This window comes from Dromaius novaehollandiae, chromosome 1 (genome assembly GCF_036370855.1).
Source record: "Dromaius novaehollandiae isolate bDroNov1 chromosome 1, bDroNov1.hap1, whole genome shotgun sequence".
Lineage (NCBI taxonomy): Eukaryota > Metazoa > Chordata > Aves > Casuariiformes > Dromaiidae > Dromaius > Dromaius novaehollandiae.
In genome coordinates this window covers 87,187,165-87,208,601 of record NC_088098.1, presented here as the reverse complement: position 1 = coordinate 87,208,601, position 21,437 = coordinate 87,187,165, and the positions used below count along the sequence as shown (strand labels likewise).

The 21,437-nt window shown below is 42.8% G+C and overlaps 1 protein-coding gene across 1 annotated transcript in view; it reads right to left on the bottom strand.

Moving 5' to 3' along the window:
- CLCN1 (chloride voltage-gated channel 1) overlaps positions 1 to 20,588 on the bottom strand; it is a 42,448-nt gene extending 21,860 nt beyond the window's left edge. The window contains exons 1-8 of the mRNA XM_064518996.1: positions 20,459 to 20,588; positions 9,799 to 9,952; positions 9,136 to 9,267; positions 8,230 to 8,358; positions 7,992 to 8,125; positions 7,565 to 7,642; positions 6,680 to 6,758; positions 2,096 to 2,221 (exon numbers count right to left, since the gene is read on the bottom strand). Coding sequence (XP_064375066.1) covers positions 2,096 to 2,221; positions 6,680 to 6,758; positions 7,565 to 7,642; positions 7,992 to 8,125; positions 8,230 to 8,358; positions 9,136 to 9,267; positions 9,799 to 9,952; positions 20,459 to 20,488 — 862 coding nt within the window. The 5' untranslated portion in view covers positions 20,489 to 20,588. The remainder of the gene's footprint in view (positions 1 to 2,095; positions 2,222 to 6,679; positions 6,759 to 7,564; positions 7,643 to 7,991; positions 8,126 to 8,229; positions 8,359 to 9,135; positions 9,268 to 9,798; positions 9,953 to 20,458) is intronic.
- Positions 20,589 to 21,437: the final 849 nt, after the last annotated feature.

Genomic DNA, 21,437 nt, shown 5'->3' with positions numbered 1-21,437 from the left:
TTAATAATTTTTTGTGGAAGGTAGCAAAATATGTACATGTTACTAAATTGGTTTAGCCTGGCTGGGTAAGAAAGGCAACGTTCTGTGTTGATGAATGCAAAGTAATGTACACAGTGGAGGAAGATTATTGACACATGATAAAGAAATCCAATTTAATGATATCATTTCAAGAAAGAGATTTGGTTCAGTATAGATAGCTCTAATAGAAAGGTCTTTTTTTCCCTCTTTTTTAACTGCAGCTGCTAGAAATGTGTAAATGTTGTGTAAGAAATGGGTTCATAATACAAAAAAAATTGTAATACCTTCAAATAAATCAGTACTCATCTCATCTGCTTGCAACTCTGATCATTTTATCTCAAAAATATTCTAGAAGAAGATGACAAATGCTTGCCTAAGCAGAAAAATTACTTCACAGATTATGTATGAATTTGCAATAGTTTAGATACTCTGCGTGAACATTACAAGCAGATGTGCATAGTGCGCACTAAGGTAAGCAGTTTCTTCCACGTTCAAGTACATTAACTTACTTCTTACAAAGGTATTCTTACTATATGATAATAGTGTCCACACAGGAAATTAGCATAAAGTCATCAGCTTATCCATAGAGTGCATAATTTTTGAGAGTAGACAAGACTTAGGAAATTGTCAAGACATCAGAGAATGGGCCTAAGAAAAACTCTTCCATGAAGAAAGACTGAAAAGACTGGGCTTGTTACTTTCAAAAGGAGGTGAGTGAGGAAAGACAGGAGAGGTAAGTTAGAACAGGCATGATAAAAGATCATAAAATAATAAATGACTAGTCTAGGCAAAGTTTCTAGTTCTTTAATACAAGGACAAGGAGACTGGAGACACAGACAAAGCAAATTCAGAACTATGAAAGAGAAATATTTTTCATAGACAGCTGGATCATGAAACTTCTTAACTCAGTCACTGAAGCAGAAATGTAAGGAGACATTAATATGGGTATTAAGGCTGTCCAGATGATTTTGAAAAAGAGACAATAGGTCTAATGTTTCAGGATTAAGCTAATTTCTAATGATTTGAGAGATCAGAGAGGAAACTACAGTAGACAAAGTGGTAGGAGATTATCTCTTAGCATTTGTCTTCAAATTCCTTGTATCTTTCTCTGGAAAGAACAGAACATGTGTTTTTATGACAGATCTGATGGCTAAATATCCCTCAATACAAGGCAGTGTTTCCACAGGCAAAGATGTAGTCATTTTCTATATCTGGATTCAAATGCACATTCAAGTGAAATAGAAATGTTTTAGCATAGAGAAATCCAACCTTGTGAAGCCAATATAGACATAAATTATAGCAGTTTTTAAGTAAGGGAAGGGACCACATGTAGTTCAGATCAATAAAACAGATAAGAGTAGAAGAATAAAAAGGGCATAATAAGCAAGAAGTTTACAAAGAAATGACAGCCTCTTGCATCAGCTGGAACTCCATTCCCACAGTATCTGAAATGCTCTCTTGAACAGGTTTGTTCTGTGCTATTTCTGTCTGTACAAAAGTTGCACTCATCTTTTTCAGTCATTTGAGGACAGTTATTTTTTTCCTTCAGAGCTACCATGAAGCAAGTACATTTGGACCTTTCAGTCTTCTTTTTCTTCAGACCCCACTAATCTTGTGGCCTCCTAATCATTTTACCACCTCAGTTTCCTAAACTATTTCTTGTTTTTCATGCTTCTGGTCAAGAGGTGACCAAACCTGACCACGGCATTTCCGGTGCACCAGAGCAGCATACACTGCAGTATATATTATCCTCTCTGTGATGGGATACCTCTAGGTTTGCAGCCTTGATCTTTTTTTGACCAGAAGCAAAAATCTCACCTTAAGGGCCCTCTTATTCGATGAGGAGTCATATTCAATCATTTTTGGGTCATACGCCCCATACACCTAGGAACAGATAAGCTAGACAACTGGTGACATAAGATGCTTCTCTTTCTCTTTCTCTTTCTCTTTCCTTCTCTACTGCTGGAAGTCACGTGGGAAGACAGAAGTTTCAAACTTTGTCTTTAAGAAAGATGGAAAATAATAAATTAATAGAACAACTTTGGCACAAAGAGAGTAGAAATGGTTCTTATCTTACCTGCATCCTTGTTCCAGACAGCAAGGACTCGGAAAATGAAGGCACTAAAGGTAGCTGCAAAGAAACCTCTCCAATAATTGCGCACAGCAAAGTAAGTGGAAGTGACCTCAATGCTGAAAAGGACCCCTGGAAAAAAAAGAGACGTAGTCACTTGTAAGTAAACCCAGAACTCTTCACATCCCAGCCTGCTGTCATCTTTCTGCTGTGGTCATAGTGTCTACACCAGAGAGTTTGCAAAGGGGGCAAAGAAAAAAAAATCCTGTCACAAGTGTAATGTCAGAAGCATGAGAGAGGCTCCTAGACAGGCTTCTAAAGAGCCTTCTCCTCTTGCCTGCAGATGGCTGACAACATATGGAGAAAAGACTGCATCAGAGAAGCTGGGAAGACTGAAAATATTAAAGGCAAGTTTCTTTCTTCAAGGTAGGTGACAGACCAAGAACAGGGTGCAGGAAAGGGGAAAAGGAGAACAGGACTAGGCAGGAGAGGATTTAACTACCTGAGAAAAAAGAAAGCAAAGTGAACAGCCACTTGCCTCCAAGTGGTGTCCCAAAGCAGCAGCCGACCCCAACAGCACAACCCACAGTCAGGACATCCGTGTAATAATATGGCTGCTACTGGTGGAAGAGACAAAGAGAAACAAACGAACAGAAGAAAGAAGGAAAGAAAGGAAAGAGTGAGTAACAGAATTAGCAGGTACAGCTACATAGTGTCATCTAGCTCTTGCTTCTCCCTCCTGGATGGCTTCAAAATATTCAAAAGACTTGGCTCAAGACAGGCATATGCCTGGAGTCACATCTTCAAGACACATGGAAAAGGCAGCATCCTATCTTTCATCAAAACATGCACATTTCTGTCACTATTGAAGAAATGTCTCATGGAAAATCATTGGGAAGCTGGAGGCCCACATGTTTGTTTTGCTCCATCTCTTTTACTTTGGCAGGGAATCTCAGGATGCACATGTGTGAGAGAGTGCCTCAGAGAAAAAAATCTCTGCATTTGGATGCACAAGGCGCATGCATATCCAGAACTGAACTCGGACAGCTCCTGTACATTCAGTCATCCTGAGTAGGTAAGTGGGTAACAGATCATGTAGTAAAATATTGTACTCTCTTGGTGAAAGCAATCAAGATACTAAAGTGAAATAGATGTTATAAAAAGTAGAGTCTCTCTTGAGACTGTTTGGGAGGACCTAGAACTGCTGAAAGGGAGAAAAATCCCCTTCCACTCTTTCTCCAGGATTTGGAAGAGCACCTGAGGACCCCAAAGTGCTTGAGAATGGTGAGGAGCCTTAGGAAATGGAAGCAGATAGGTTTTATTTTGCGTTGCCTCTATCTTAGGTGATTCCTAATATGAAGAACACTAGCGTTAAAGCCTGTGTGCTTGGTACTTCCTGCTATCACATGGCGCTAAAGTAGCCTATTAGATCTCCCATGAGAGTGGAGTTTTGAGAAAGGGGGGTTTGTGTTATTGTGGGAATAAAAATGGCCAAGGTGACCTCTAATGACCAGAGGCCATGAAGTCTGACTTACCTGAGCAGGTGTTTGATGGAGCCTCAGCCAAGAGATGTGTCAAGGCTATGCCTGCACAGCCCAACAAAAAAGGGCCGGGGACATTTCCCTGACCCAAAAGAGTCTGGCCAAATCTACAGCTTTGTCCTGGGTCTCCTCTGGGTACTGTGTATTGCCTCTGTGATATAATCATTTGTTGGGGGGTGGGAAGGAATGACATGACAGGAGCTTCCATTCAAAGTGTCTGGAGTAGTGTGAGGGTTGTGCTGTAGCTCACCAGCATGGTGATTCACAGTTCGAAACTGAGGATACATGTTACATAGCCTGAAGTGTGGCAATATGTAGAGTAGAGGGCGCAAAGCCTGATGGGATAGTGTAAGAACAACATAAGATTGAGAGACCCAAGCATGGTATGCTCTTATCCATACTGGCCACTGAGAATGGTCACTGGCATATGGCATCCTCCAGACCATAACCTGGCACTGTATCAGACTGCTGAATGGCACAGGCCAAAACCAGGCCATGAATCATGCTTAAGCAGTATGGAGGATGAGCTTGGCTTGTTCTCTGGTGCTTCTAGCAGCATAGAAATATCCAGAGAGACTGAAACAAAAAAATCAAAGAGTACTAGAGGACCCTCTGAAAATGCAGACCTGCACACCATTTGCTTTCCAAGGACTAAACTGGCTTTTCAAACACATATTGAGGACTCCTCATAAATACACAGGCTGGTGTACACCAGCAATAATACTAAAAAAGTATACACCATGGAGGATATGATATAAACTCGCAAGCCATATCCAGGACTAAGGTAAACTAAAGATTACGTCTCCCAGGTAACGGAAATTAGATTTGACAAGCTTGTGGGAATCCATAAGAGGAACACAACCAGGGCTATGAAAACTATGATAACTTCCAATTCCTCTACTGTGATGTAATCACAGACTCACAGCAAGTTTTAGGCTTCAGACTCCGGAGGTGTCTCCTCCAACTCCTTGCTCAGAGCTAGGCAAACTCCAGGGCTAGATCAGGTTGTTCAGGATCTTGTCCAGGTGAGTCCTGAACATCTCCAAGGGTAGAGATTCCCCAGCCTCCCTGGGCATCTGTGCCATCCTGAACCATCTTTGTGGGAAGGGGAGAATTTTTACCTTATACACAGTATTTCCCATGTTGCACATAGTCTCATGTTCTTTCACTGATCTCTGAGAAGAGTCTGGTTCCATTGCCTCTCTCTAACCTCTCCTTTATCTATAGGAAGACAGTAATTAGACCACTCCTTCTTTAGCTTTTTCTTTTCTTCTCCAACTCTCTAGCCTCTCCTAGTAAGTTACAGGCAATGTGTCCTGCCATCTCTGAGCCTATATTAATTCCAGATACAGAGAATGAAGCAAATCTTTAGGCTGTGTTATGGAAGCAGGGGGAAGGGTTTGCGTTGTTTTTCTACAATTAAGAGAAACCTGTTCTCCTGCATGCTGTTGATGGTTCCAACTGACCATGGCCTACTCCTTGGTTTTCAGCCTGCTTTCTCTCAAGGTTTTTGGCAGACTTACAAATTTGCCTTGAAGCATCAGGCTTCAACTCAGGCTGTCTCCAACTTGCTATACTGCCCACCCACACAACTCTCAGCCTCTCTCTTGCTGAACCTGATTTTCTTCCTGGCATGTTTTTTTCCAGGTCAATAGTTGAGGAACCTTTAATTTGTATCTGACAAACTATTTTCCTTCCTGTTTTTACACAGCAAACCAGTGTAAAAATCACTAATCCTGTTATCATAATGCAAGATAAGACTACATTGCATCTAATTCATCCATTTCAAGACTAACATCAAAGTAGTGCATGGATGAAATAAAGCCATTTTAGAAAAAACATCAGATTTCAAAAACTCTTTAAACTTCTGGGCACAATAACCAAGGAGAGAGATTCAGGGGGAGAAAGTGTTGGGGAGAAAGTGAAATGAAAGCACAAGAAAGAAAGGACAACATTTTAAGACAAGTTATTTATGAATACATTTTCACTGTTTTATGAAGAAGTTATCATGTGCCTCTGTCACATGTGCTGTTTAATAAAATTCCCTGACTCAGAAGACTAGTACAAATGGGAGAGGAGATAAATGTCCACATTTCTCCTCACAGTAAGATCATGTCTAATAGAAAAGTCCGAAGGGGCCTCTGCAGGCCTCTCCTCCAACTCCTTGCTCAGAGCTAGGCTTACTCCAAGGTTATATTAGGTTGCTCAGGATCTTGCCCAGGTGAGTCCTGAACATCTCCAATGGTGGAGATTCCCCAGCCTCTCTGGGCATCTGTGCCAATGCTGAACCAGCCTCAGGAGAGAGGGACATTTTTCCTTTATACATAGTCCAAATTTCCCATGTTGCAAAGTGTGTGCATTGCCTCTTGCACTATTTACCTCTAAGAAGAGTATGACTCCATCTTCTCTAAAATGCCCCTTTAGGTGGTTGATGATAGCAAATAGACTCCCCTCCTTTAGCCTTTTCTCCTGCAGGCTGATCAAATCCAGCTCCCTCAGCCTCTCTCCATATATTATTACTTCAGCCTCCCAACCGTCTTGTTACCCCTCTGCATCTCTCTTACACAGGGGAGCCCAAAACTTTACACACAGATTTATCTGTTCTCCAGTCCATTGATAAAAGTATATGTACAGTCGATCACTATTGATGCAAACACTTCCTGTCATAACTGCTGTCATCTCCTGCCCTTAAATGATGTCACTCCTTATGTGAAGTGTTTTTTAGCTTCTGTTCTCTACTGAATCTTTATTATTTTGTGAACAGAGCTTGGTACTCTCCAAGTTGAACAATGTCCGTGGAAGGCAGGCAGGGACTGAACAAGCTCTGTCATTAGAAAACAGCACCTTAAGAGGTGTTGCTTTTCCTATGGCCTTTGCAGGACAAAGCTCTCTCTTTCTTCCATTGCCACTAGTTACATGAGGAAAGAATACCTCACGATGCTACAGAACTGGAGAGACATTTGTGGAGAACCTGCCTGAGAGCAGGAGATCTCACAGCAAGAGGTGAAATGAGGTGTACGTTAAATGTCACATATAGGAAGACACTTGCCTCCAAGAGGAGCCCCGAAGCAACATCCAACTCCAACTGCGCAAGCCGCCACCAGGAGATCGAGCTGCCTGTGCACATTCTGGAACAGAGAGTGCAGCCAGAGAAGGGCATGCCGGGGTTAGAGGGAGCAAAGCCAAGGGGTTAGGACCCAGAACACTGAAACAAAGCAACAGCCAACAGCAGGCTCAACCATTGCTATTCTAAATAGCAGCCTCTGCACACTTTAGTATGGTCTTTAGTACAGTCATCTGGTCTGCAACAGTGAGAACTGGTCATTATGCGTAGACAGGTTCCACTCAAGTAAACCAGCACCTCCTACTGTTGTATTGCACAGCCCGTTTCTGCTAGAAGCCTGTATGTAAAGCAATTAGTACATATAGCTACGTGTACAGTTAATAGATATTTTTGTACAACTAGTCAATATAGTGATTTCCCTGCACAGGCTGTTCTATGACAGACTGTCATAGAACAGGAGACTGTGTCTGTAACTAGCAATGAACTACACATTCTGGTTTAAAGGCAAATTGATCTTCATCTACAGCCACTTAAGAAATCTTTTTACACAGACATTGACTGCAGTACAAAGGTTTCCACATCAAGATGACAGAAAACTTGTCAAACGCCTATTCCTAACCAGTCTCTGTGTAATGTAGTAGGTAATATACACTTGGCTGGTCCTACACAGTTACTGGGCTGTATATCTGGCCTCCCACGTTTTCTTTGGCTTGTAATTTACAGCTTTATGGCAGTATGATGAAATTCAATCAGTAGGCTCCCTCTGTATCTTGTGGCCTACCCATATTATCCTTCCTCCACAGGAGGAATCAGCTAGTGTGTCTTAGGAGTCTGATGTGTAGAAGAGCTGTATGCAGAGATGTGTCTTACCTCATACACACCACAGAAAATTGACATGAACCTGCTGAGTACAGCAGCACAGATGCTGGCAATATGAACAAAAGGACCCTGCAAGAGAAGAACAGGAGAAAATCAGAGAGGGTTACCCTTTGCCACTGATGACCATTTAGTCATTGCAGATCTCACAACTTCTTTGGCTATTCTAACCTGTCCTTCATTCTTCTTCTTCTTCCTCCCAAAGACTACTTGACTTGAGTCCCTGACCTTTTCTATATCAAGCCTTTCACAGAGAAAGGAAAATGGCCAATGGGAGATAAGAGTTGCTGGAAAGAACAGAGCCTTGAGAAGAGGAATGGTGGCAAAAGAAAGAAAATATTTACAGACTCTCCTTCCACAGATAACACCTCCCACCTCCCAGACCCTGGCAACCACTGCACATGAAAATAGCAACATTCACCTCTTTCCCCACAGGCATGCCACTTCCAAGCCCAGCTGTAAGGCCCACAACTTTGGCCACAAAAGCTTTGAGAGTGAGGTATTCCTTGAGGACCACTCCCCTCATAATTGTCTTCAGCTCTGGAATCCCAGACCCTGAAAACAGCAACAGAACAGGGAATGAAGAAACAATCAACAAGCAAATTGAGCAAGAAAAAGAGACAGACAGAAACAGATCTTTCCATGCCTTCTGCCCTCACCAACAGCCTGTGGGGAGACGAGGTGGCAGAAAATGGCCGCAAACAGAATGAGAACAAGTGGGTATGTGACCCATGCCAAATACTGCATAGCAACATTCGGGTGCAGCTCTCTGTACATCCACTTGTAGGCTGTTGACAGACAAGCAAAGAAGTCAGTAACTGCAGCTGCTCCAAACAGTTTGCTAAACATCAAGGAATCATATGCTTGCAAAACCTGCCCATACTAAATCTCCCTGAGAAATGCTATCCTAAGGTCCTAGTTTTCTAAGGGAAGCAGGGCAATGCCTTGGAGTACAGGTTTCCAGATAAAACAGGCATTCTGACAGAATGGATAGAAACAGCCTTCTGTTTGCAGTCAGTATTAATACCTGTATCATGATGTGGCATTAGCAGAGATACATTGCATATAGTTGTGGGAATGAATCACCGAATGGGGGATCTTCATTTGGCAGCATGAGGGCCTTATGTGTGCCCTGGATCACAATAAAGTGGTCCATCAACAGCTAGTGCCCTCTCCTCCATCTCAATCATGTGAAAATAAACACATAAACCTGAAGAGGATGGGAACCAGTATGATAGGAAGGACCAGATTGCTACTTCCCTGTGGTCCTACAGTTACTAGGGAGGAGGAGGGAACGGAAGCCAAAATAATAGTTTGTCTTTGATTCACACACATATCCTTTGCTCCATGGCCACTTCCTTCCATGGTTTTCCCTACTATCTCTTTAAAGAGCTATGCCCTAGTTAACCTCCTTTCTACTGTGCTGCAAGTACTTCAAAATTCCCTGGCAGCAAGGACTGAGGATGGAACACTGACATTAGAGGAGGAGGAACATTGGTCGCTGGGCTTTGTAAAACATTAATTAGATTTACAATGTGTTTTTGCAGCATTTGAATGGGACCCACCCTGTAGGCTCTTTGCGCTGGCATAATCCATTCCCCAGCTCACCAGTGCCATGACCAGACCCAGCAGAATCAAGAAAATCCAGTCCTCTCCAAGTTTCTTGGTAACATACTTCTGGATGCGTCTAGCACAGTCTGTTGAGGAGAGAGTAAACCAGAAACAGTGAAGGGACACAAATGAAGCCTGTGTCTGTCTCTCCTCTCTTGTGCTGAGAACTGACAACAGTAAGGATTAATTTGGAAGAACTCTGGGCATAGTGTTGAAGGACTGGCACTCACCCCCACCTTACACAGTCCTGCAAAGTGCTTTGCAGTTTCAAAAAAAAAAAAAAAAAAAAAAAAAAAAAAAAAAAGGGGGGGGGGATTTTAACCTTTTGGACATAAACAGCAAAAGTCTGACACAAGAAAGCTCTTTTCATCCTGTTACAGAGATCTGTTGTAGAAGGAGAGATTACCTTGCAACTTCTTTCCAAACAGATCTGGGATATTTCTAGCGTGAAATAGGACTTGGAAATGTCTTTTCAATCCACTATGATTCCTTTTCCTTCCTTCTTCACTTCTCCCCAGTCAAAACTTCCTTGTCTTTTTGCTCTGTTTAAGCTCCGTGTCTCTCACTGGCCTACCAAATGTTTGGTCTCAGTGTAAGTGGAGATGAATTGTCCCTACCTTGACATTTGGAATAGTGCTCTTCTTTGATCTCTGTTTGACTCTCACATTTCAGGGGTCTTCCATTGTTCTTTTGCACCTGTTTCTTATTCAGTAGTTTTGCTGCTTCCTTCTCTGCAAAGTCAGTTATCTGGTCTGTGTATTGGCCATAAAGCTAAAGGAGCAGAAAGCAAGAGAAATCAAAATGAAAAGTTAAGGCCAATACCCCTTCACAGACAGCATGAAAGATGATAAGGCAGATCTACTAACAGTCAGATGTACAGATTCACACGTATCCAGGCAGGGACACAGGGACACAGGAAATCTCAGACAGAGGTAACTCATCTTTCTTTCTTTTTCCTTTCTGGTTCTAATACAGTGAAAGAAGACAGTCTTGTTCATACTCATAGCAGCTAACCTGCTGCTCTGCATGCATATTGTACATAGCACAAATACTAGTGGCTGGAGAATATCCTTAGGCTCTCCTATACACAAAGTCAGGTCTGGGACAGAACATCTGACTGAGCTTCCCAACCTTTTGTTATGCACAGCTAACATGTTAATTTCCAGAGAGAATCTGGATATTTTTTTGTGGCAGCAAAGATCTTCAGCAGTGTGCTCTCTCTTCCCTCTATATCAGGGTACCAGTACCAAACCAACCTTCTCTGTACCTGACTTTAACAATGACTTTAAAGCTGCATTCTCTCTTGAAACAGAGTGCAGCTCTGTTCTGAAAGCTCTCTCTGTAAAAAAGCCACTTAGATCTCTCTGGGTCAGACTGCCAAAGGACCTTAGTCAGAATTTAATCATGCAATCAAAAAAAAAAAGGGGAGGAAGGGGAAAAAGCCAGGTGGGTTTAATTACACAGGCTAAGATGAGGTAGCTTCTTGCAACAGTGAAACTGTTTGTCATCCTCCTCCTCAACTAGGTTCATTTGGGATTCAAACAGTATCTTTGCCTCTGAGGGATCCAATGCAACCCTGCTTTGAGCATGCCTGTCTCACTCAAGTATCACCGTGATCAGCATGACCAGCCAGTACCTAACCCACTGACACGGAGACATGATTTCTGTACAAGTCATTAGCTACTCTAGTTTGTTCTAGCTGGCAGTGCAAGCTGAGAGCTCTAAAAGAAGGTCAGATACTACACAGTGAGGAAAAAGGAAACAGGTGAATTTGAAATATCAGATATACTAAAGGCACATGAAATTTCTGATAGTTAAATGTATGTCCGCTTTCAAAAGATGCAGATGTCCACTGGTATTTCTGTGATGCCTCATATGCTACTCAGTCACTAATGCCATAAGCTCTTGCACAGTAATGAAGGAACACAGGATTTTTTCTCCTTAAAGAATACTGCAGGAATTACAACTGTGTGTAGAACTTCTGACCTTATCTTACAACTTGATTTATTCTACAGACACTAAACTCATAGACTTATTAATGGATCAATGTCCACTGGCAGCTGGTCTAGGAACTTGGGGATGACCATGGCCACTGTAGGTACCTACAGCCTATTTGTGAATGGGTCTGGCTAACTCTTAGTTTTTGAAAAATTGTCTAGGGTGGGGCTTTGTTAGGTTTTCCTCCATTTGTCCTGCTCCCCATCTCTCCTAAATCTTTGCATTTCCTTTTTTGGAGTACAAGATATGATCACAGAATGCTAATTGCTTTCTAATATCCTCAGAAAGAGTCTGAAGGAAAGAGATTAAACAGGCTCTCTGGAGACAGAAGGTTAAAATAGCTCACAAGAGGCTGCCACCCTCAGGGCTTTCTCATATACTGCGGCAACACTGTCAAACATCTCTGAAGGTTTAGTGAGGTATCATGCTACCAAACAGGCTGCAGGAATGGCCTGCAAGTGTTCATCCTCCTGCCAATGAATGCTTAATGAGGCATGCAGCCATGGATGGTGTACACAGTGGAAAAGAAGAAGCATCAGCGCAGAGTTATCGGGGGTACCGCACACTACCTCCCATTATTTATCCAAACCATCCTTCTAAGTGCCCACATATCTCCAACTCCTCTGAAATTACTAACTACCTAATCTAGTCATTGTCATCAGATATTAATCTTGAAATGCACTTAGTCACATGCAATTCACAAGTAGCTACATGAGCTTACTGAGGAACATGTATGACATTTTTGCACATGGATCTGCAGTAAACTTGACAGCTGTGCCTTCTCTTCAACAAAGGGATCTCAAGGAAGCTTGAAGGATCCTGACTATGCCCACTTGTTCATTTATCAGATTTCCTGAGGAGCAGCCATCCTAACTCCCTCCTTCAGGGTGTAGGTGGGGGAGGTGTTTGTTTGAAAAACTCAGAATAAGCCTCTTCCCTTCACGTGCGCTTCAGTGAAATACCTTGGAGTTCAAAGCTCCCATCTGATGCATGACCTGTGGTCTTGGCACTTCACAGCTGCCAGAATGTGACCCTTTGCTTCCTCCCCAGCACAAATCTGCTTCTCTAAGATTTTCTGAGTGGTTGTAGGAGGAAAGCAAGTGATGCTCAGATCAGCAAAACTAAACACTTCAGCTGGACAATCACAAGACATTTGAGACATATGAAGTATTACTACATGTGTTTAGGAGATGCTTACACTTGACAGCTTTGCTTAATCTCCTTTCTAAGTGACATAGGAGATGTTGCTCATGTTCCCTTGGGACTTCCATGATCTCAGACATCAACTGTAGAAAGGGGATAATGCAGCTGCATCTGAGATCTGAGAGAGAATTTGGGATCAAATAGATTCAGAGACAGAAAAAAACAAAAAACAATCCAGGGAGAAAGCACAACTTGGGTAAAGTTCATTTTCAGGGAGGAAACATTTATTAATGTTGAACTGTAAAACAGCAGGGTTTGTCTTCCCAAAAAGATGGGGAAGTTTTGTTGCTTGAGTTACTGGGGGAAAAAGCTGCGCAGAACCTCAGGGTAAAAATATACACACCACCATGATCTCAGGACTTTTCTAGGAGCTGCTGTGATGCTCAACACCCGTATAAAACTTCTCTCCCCTCTCAGCCCACGCTATTTCTCATGTCATTTAGACTAAACAATATATTCTACTCAGCATACTCTAGTGCTGAATTCCCTCCCTCCAACACTGCCAGTGCATACTGTTTCTAATGTTCTCCTGGCCATTGTGGCAGCCTTGGGCTTTATAGACTGCTCATTTCTCTCACTCCTGCCTTGCGGCCATGCTGCTACTCCTGAAATAATTTTTCTTAGTTCTTTATGGGCAGGTAGCAAAAGAGTAGCTATATTTGATCACAAGGTTAAGACCTCCAAAAACCACACTTCAAAAGTAAATTTAAATATAGAATATAGAAAGTCTAGGTTCAACTGCTTAGACATAGATCCAAGGAGGCACATGTGAGGATCTAGGGTGCGATGGGACAGCAAGTAAATAATGATTTTCCCTAGAGAAGAGAAGGCAAAGGGCGGGAATCTAATATCAACTGCCTCTACCTAAAGGTGGGGTTAGAAAGACAACAGAGCCAGACTTCTCAGAGGAGCACAATGCAGGACAAGAGGAAACAGGCACAACTTACAACAAAGGGAAAGTCTGACTATGTGTAAGGAAAACATATCCCCATCTTCCCCCTCCCAAGGTGCCCAGAGAGGCTGGAGAATCACCACTCTTCGAGATATTCAGGACTTGCCTGGACGAGTTCCTGAGCAACCTGATCTTGCTTTGGAGTCAGCCCTGCTGCGAGCAGGTGTTAGGGCTAGAGACCTCCAGAGGTCTTTAATCACCTAAATCTTTCTGTGAGTCTGTTATTCTATAATACTGCACTGCTTAATTACCCATTACATGTCCCTCGCATTACACTTGTGCATTTCTAAGGGAGCTCACTGCCATAAACACCTTTTCTGCAGTCATAACATAACCCTAAATACTTCACAACTTGGAGCTGCTTGAGGAAAGGCTGTTACTTCTGATATAGAAAGAAAAAAAATCCCAAATTCTACCATGTACTAGTTTGTATATTTTATCGATGTATATTTTACCATCTATTGTATCCCTGTTATCTATTAATTATCTTAATTGTCAGTAATTATTATCTACTATTATTATTATTTTATTATTTAATATCTGCTAGATCTACTAGAAGATCCAAGGTCAAAGACCAAGATTCCACTGTACTGGATCCTGCGTAAACCCAGTCAAATCACAGATCCAACTTACGTGTAAAACACAAGACAATAGCTAGCACAAGAAAATGACAGAATAGCTGTTAGAACAACAGGCAGTGGTTTTAGCATATGGGTTCTAAAATCTCTCTCTTGCCAGGTATTTTCACACATTACAGCGGGGAAAGAAATCTTAAGAGTTACTCTGCATGGAAATGGATGAAAACGTGCAGCAGGTTGTTTTCCATGTAAATAGCATAAGTGTGCATGTTTGTACAAGATGTGTACATTAGCATGCATATTTATACTTCAGCTGCATGTACACAAATGCATAACAATATATATATATGCACAGCAAGCCTGGTTTTGCAGGAATGTGTCTGCATACAAGGCTGTATACATAAACATAATGTTCATATATATGTATGCAAGTGTTTACGTAAATATATTTCTGAGGCATGTTTTCAGTAAATCTGTGTATGTCCCAGTTCAAGACTGCAAAGCATGTTCACATATGAATGCTTGTTTGAGGACATTATTGGTTGAAGATATGCATGGGGAGTGCATCTGATGGCCCGCTATTTTGTGCAGGAGATGATTGTCTACATTCATGTGACCAGCATGCCTCTGTAGCTGAATGCAAAGACACTCCAGTGCCAGGAAGCAAGAGCATGGAGGTAGGTTGTACTGCCTCACTATGTCATCTGTGCCTGCCTGTGAGAGCAGTCTTAGGCATTTGGGAATATCAGATGGGGTGGATATATGTAAATTGGGGTATTTTGTGCATGGACGTGCTTTACTGGAGAAACAATTTGTACTCTGCAGCCCCCTTTCATATAACTCTCTAATGGTCCCTGTAACACAAGGTGCATCTCGCCTCAACCCTCAGGCCCTAGACATTGCTCCACTTGTACTCCACATGCCAGGCATGTGCCATCCTCCCAGCAGAGCTGTGACACCTACCTAGAGCCAGCTCTGGATTCAGGCATGGCTGATGGAGATGGGACACTTCCTCTTCATGAGCAGCCACTCACTTGGGCCTCTCCTGCCCCAGGGCTGCATCTCCCAGCCTGGGCGCCCCACCTGTGGCAGTGGGTACTGCCAGAGGTGGCAGAGGGCCACCACTGCTGGTTTTAACCATCAGAGGTGACACTGGTGCTCTTAAAGGAGCTGGGTGACAGCGGCTGTCCCTGCTCTGCTCACTCCAAATGCTTTTTCCTCAAGCACTGAATTCCAACATATCCCATTTGCTGGCAGGACCTCAGCACCCCTCCATCATGTCACCTACCCATGCTCATCCTGCAGCACTCATCCACTTAGGGCGGCTGCTGCAGCCAAACCGTTGCCAGCTACTGAAGTCAGCCCTCTTTTCAGACACCTTTCAGTTTTGGCTGCTGCTTCCGTATCAGCCAGTGAATGGCTTTGGAACAGTTTAGTGTAGAAGACATTTGCAAATTCTCGGTTGTTTTAGCTAGTTTCAGAAGAGAAATTCCTGAATATGGCCATAGGGCTGGCTCCCAAATCCACACAATGTGGCACACATGATCCCCATTGGGATGCTTATCTACTAGAAGAGGTTTTCTTTAGGGCAGATATGCTTTGTTCCTATCACCGAATCACAAGACTCTTTCAGAGATTATGCACCCCCCATCCCCAATCGTTCACCTAAATGTTTGTGGAAGGGGATTCAAGAAACCTCCACTCATATTTTCCCTGTCTGAATTTCACATTCACATATTTTCTCTCTCTCTCTCTCTCGTCACTGGACTAGTTCCTTCATCATTATAATGTCCTTTTATGTCAGTTTAGCCTGGGCAGAGTCTGAGCGAAGAAACAAGACACCAAGTCTCTGATGCAAACTCACCCTCCCACCCCTGCGCTTTGCAGGAGGCTGTCCCAAAGGAGAGGTAGAGGAGATACAGAGGACAAGGGAAAAAAATCCATAGCCAGAGTCCATTTATGTCCCAAGCATTTTTTTCTGCAACCACTACTTGTGTGAACCAGAGCAAGAGTCAGGTCAGGTGTAAGGGTTAGGTGTAAAGGTTAAACCTTCCCAAAAAGCTACCAGAACTATCAATATACATGTATGGGTCTGTGAGCACAAACTGCTCTTTGCTCAGGAAAAAGTCAGAATGGAGCTCTGTAAGACTTTGTCTACACAGCTGTGCCAATGGATACCTATCTATACAGCTCCGTTTTCTCTGTTTTTGTTCACTCTTCTGTTTTTCTACTTAATACCACAGTGAAGCTGAAAGCAGCCTCGGTTTCTCTTTGATGTTATAAGTACATTAATGGGTTGATTCCCCATCCCAGTTTGCCCATTCTAACTCTCTTATTAGCCATGGCAGATGGAAATAACCCCTGACTTGAAATGCCAGCAGTATTCCTGGATGTAAGCATGACTGTGAAAGCCAATGTCTGACCTGGGAGCCAAGAAGAGAGGGGAAGAGTTGGGAGGGTTGGGAATAGACAGGGTTGTGCACTCCACAGCACCATCCCAGGAGCCCCAAGAGTCTGTGCGTTCCCAATGAGACCTGTGCTGCCATAAAAGTCCCCATTATCCAGCCCTACCTGTGGGTGGCTGAGAGAGTTCTCCAGATAGTGCAGGTCGTCCCCTGTCCCCCTGGCCTCGCGTCCTGCCTCCAAAGGTATCCCGTAATGGGTGCATCTCTCAAAGCGGACATAGTCGTACTGCGGTGTGCCCCCCCACAAAGCTGATTTCGATCTGGGTTCCTGCGTCTTGTGCTCTGAGCTCTCCATGCCTTTACTCTCTTCCTCATGCTCAGTTGTAACAGAGCTGCTACTCTAGACCTTACCTAGAACCAACTCATGGTCTGGCCTTGAGCATGGCCTCTGCACTCTTTCTTCTTCTCCCTCCTTCCTTTCTTTTTCTCCTCACACCACTCCGACTTGTCCTGTTCCTGCACACCCTTTCTCTCTGCCCCTCCTCCTCCTTGTGTCTCTCACTTTCTCCTCTTCCCGCCCAAAGGCAGTGATTGCAGGGCTTAACTATATTTATAGCAACCTTCCTCTGTCACACGATTCCCCAGTGCCACATCTGATCTGAGCAAAAGGCACTAACTCCACCAGGATTGAATATCAGGTGTGTGCCATGGGGGACTCCTGAAGGAGAGGGAAGGGGGAGGGGGAGAAAAGAAGGCAGTAAGAAGGAGAGAGCTAGAAATAGAATCACAAAGCAGACAGGAGGAAGCAAGAGTACTTCTCCAGGAGATCTCTTCCTGCACATCTCACTTGTCCTGAGCAAGCCATATATGCAATGGGAACAAAATTCTGTGTGTTTCCTCTTTCTCTCCCCAGACACCAGCCTTCACATAAAGATGACAGTGCCAGCTGCTATGGCGAGACAGAAAAAGAAGGGTGCACATCTAGTGTCCCAAGACACCTTTGCTAAGTCTCAAGTCCACAGTCCACAAAAAAAGCAAGTCCTAAGGAAGAACTCCATCACCTCTTTAAATTGCTGGGCATTACTACTAAATCCCAGCATTTCCACTTGTCCTTATGATGAACACTTTTAGAAGATGCAACCAGATCACTCTATGGGCATTCAATTATGGGTATATGCAGAAAATTTTTCTTCTTGATGCTCACTTTTCCACAGATGAGAGCATTCAACAGTTTCCCCTCTCCATCTGCAACTTGTTTCTCAGCCAGGTGAAAAGCAATGAGCTCAGCCAAGGCCATTGAACTAGCAAACAGTGATAGGAATGAGAAGCATTCTACAGCAACATGGCCTAGAGACACCTCCCATACTGTCAGTGGCCTGCTTGTGATTGCATGGCTTTTAGTGGCTATTAATCAACAAAGGGAAGTGAGTTCAAGATCCTAGGAATTGTTTGCAAAAAAGTAAGATTCCCACATGCCTCAGGCACAAACACAAAAGAGCTACTACTAACTCTCTTCTTCCTCTTGCAGAAACTATCATCTCTCCAGAATTATGGATCCCCAGACTTTCACATTGCAAGCGAAGAGATTCATAGGCAGGATGGGAGAAAGAGGCTAAACATCTTCTCATTGGTCTAACACAGCAACCTCACAGCACCTAGTGTCTCCAAAGTGTTCCATTTGGCAAAACCCTGCAGCAGCTTTCCTGGAGATGCATCTTGCTTTCTCTCACTCTGCCTGATCCTCCAGTGCACGCTACAAGGAAAGTCTTCAAGAGGAAGATGTACTTGATTTCCTCCATAAACCACCTCCTCACCTCCCCACCAATACCTATATGGTCACTATGGATATTGTTAGTCTGTCCACTAATAGCCCACAGCACAAGGCATGTCAGGCAAGCTCTGAAAACTTACAAAAGCCAGATCCGTGCTGGTCCTGAGCATTTAGGCTCATCTGTTTCATTTTCACCAGCACCTAATTTAGCTTCAATAAGCAATATTTCCAGGAAGACTGTGGCCTGTCAGTAGGCAAAACTTGACATGAACCACTTTAACGAAGAGTTTCTAAGTAACTGTGTCCAAGGTACACAGATATCGTCTTTATTATCTGCACAGAAATTCCAGACACCTTCAATGATGTCCACCATAAATTCATTAACCATTCCCAACCTATCAAGATGCTTTTGGAAGACTAACGTCACATATCTAGACACTCTGGCTTACATTAAAAATGGTGTATAGCATATATTATATAGTGTATATAATATAGAAAAAAGTGTATAGAATAGAGATGTATACCCTATATGGAAAACGTAAAGACCAACCACTCTTAACCCCAGCAAACATCAAAGCTGTAATACAGCACCAGATTCTCAGTCACTATCACATATACTGAAAGAGAACACTAATCACACCCACCTCAGTAAACTAAAGAGAACCTTTACTCAGAGGGGCACTCTTCGAGCTCTCATCTTTCAAGAGGCGCATGAATAGCACATAAGAAATTGCTTCAGTAGAAAAAGAACCTCCTATTGCTAGCTAACCAAGCACTACTGCCTGTCACGTATGATCCTATTCTGGAATTCCCAAGGAAAATCATGATATAATTATATCCTAAAATAAGATGATCCTACCTTGAAAGATATTTTCCAATACTGTCCCTTTCGGCCTCCAAACAGGTCTCAGCCTCACTCAAATTGTCACTAAGAGCATGAAGGACCCCAGGGCCCAGCATTCACCAATTGGCTCTAGATGTTACTGGAACAAGAAACCTTTACTATCATCATGAGAAGGACAACCCACAAAACCTATGTATCCTCACTTGTCCTTTCTGTAGTGTAATACACCTCATCCAGTGCACCAAATGGTAGACTGATAACTACGCAGATGAAACTGAACAATCATTATGCACACAGCGGTGTATGTATACATTCCTACACGTGCAGCTAAGGACCTAACATTTATCTAATTCTCCATGGGAGAGTACTTCTCATCAAACAGTCTCTCCACCTCTGATGTTTCTACCCAGACATTGTCTTCCAAGGACAAGACTGAGAAATGAAATTCACAATTCCAGTGAATGACAAAATATATGCTATCTGTAGAGTTACTTGCTTTATGACATATTATTGCCTATCTTCCGCACACTAATATTATCATATTCCACAGATTATAAATCACCCCTTCCTCTCTTTCACCTAAAGATAAGCACTTTATCAGCTCTCTTGGTGCTGCTAACATCCTCTCTATTCCAGAAGGTACCAACAACCTTCATCACAGATAGTCTTACTGATTGATAGTGATCCAGTTAAATTCAAAGCAACTATTCTCAACTTTTATTTAGCTTTGAGCTATGCTGCTTCTATTTTAGACTCAAAGAAGAACTTGTAGGGCCAACAGCCTGTCTTCTTTATCCAGCTGACCCAGCTAGTCTAATGAAAGGTACTGCTCCAGCTCTATTGTCTTATCCATGTTTTCAGACCAACAAAGTCCCAAAAGCACAGAGGATCTTGAGTACAACCGCAAAGATCTGTCTTTCTGCACTATGGCTGCGTAAGTGCTTTCAGACCTCCCCTTTCATGTTTTCTGTAATTTGCTGCCATTATTTCCCTCTATACATCTTTTCTGTTGCCCATCTATCCTACTCTCTGCCGTGCCTCCTTTCTGCTACCAAGACTTAGCACTACCCTTCTGGCAGGACACAGCAAGGTGGTATTGCTGTTGCTTGGGAGGTTACCAATAGACTCAGGAGACCAGCACAAAAGTCTTATTTTAGATTACCATGAAGGACAGAGGAAGATGTAATAACCATCTTTGTGCTAGTCACAAACATGGACTCCCCGTAGATATGACTTCTCACAACCCCACGGGTGCACCTAAACCTCTTGAAAGAATGAACAAAAGATGCAAAGGCCTCTGTAAGACAGTTTCTACATTGCCCCACAGCACACAAGAGGAAAGGTATTGCACCTGCTTGTATAGTAGTTCATTCTTCACATACTACAGTCCCTAGAGGGACACAAAAGTGCCGTTTCCACTGTGCCTCCTTCAAGCAGGACACCTTCATGATGCATGGAACTACAGCTACAGCCCAAAATAGGGTCTTAAATGAGAAGAAGAAAGGAATAGAAGTTAGAAGTCTCACCCCAGATGGGTCTCTTCTCCAGTCAGCCATCTATTTCTCCCTCCTTTTCCCAGTTTTGTCTTAGGTCTCACCCTTTTGCCTTGTCTCCCTGTCTCTTTCTGCCTCTATTCCCTTCTCCTGAATGTCTTTCAGAATGCAGAAATATAGTCCCCAGCCTCCCATCCTACTGCCTATATAGTGAAAGTTCTGATAGTATGAGGGGGTGGAGGGATAAAGAAATGATTGAGTGAGAGGGAGATACAATCTGACCTTGAACACCAGTATTTCTCTCATAGTCCCATACCAGGGAAATTTATCACCTGAAATCACAGTGCTGTTAATCAAGGGGGACAAGGTTAATGTTGTTCCCTGTGCCCTTCCCACACAATTATGAGACAGCATGCTAACTTCCAAGCCTTCTGTTTATACTAGTGCTTTTTATGTTTCTCTAGCAGCCTCATCCTAAAAGATCTAGAGCACATTATGGCCTCTATATACTATATACAAACCTCATGGCCCACCACTAGATTGTGGAGTTCTCTGGAATGAAACATAACATCTATTTAACAGCCAACATCAATACTACATACACAGAAATTATAAGAGATAGTGATGCAGATTCCTTTACTGCCCAAAACTGACATGAGTTGAATTTGTGGAGGCACAGTTATTGTTACTCAGAACCACACATAAAGATCAGAAAGGAATAATTTATAAATAAAGAACAAATCACGTTCCATGCTTCAGAGAACTCAGTCCAAGAGGTCTATAAGGTTGTGAAAGAGATAATATATAAGAGTGCTTGTGAGACAAAAGAAACTCTAAAAATGAAGGGGAAAAAAGGAGTTTTGAAGGAGAAAGAGGAGAAGAGTGACAAACGGAGGATTACTTCACAGTAACAGAAGCAATAAGGGATAAAGACAGAAGCAATAACAGACAATGAGAACATGGAAGGCGATGTGATGCAGCACAGGAAGAGGCCGCAGCAAGTGTACTTTAC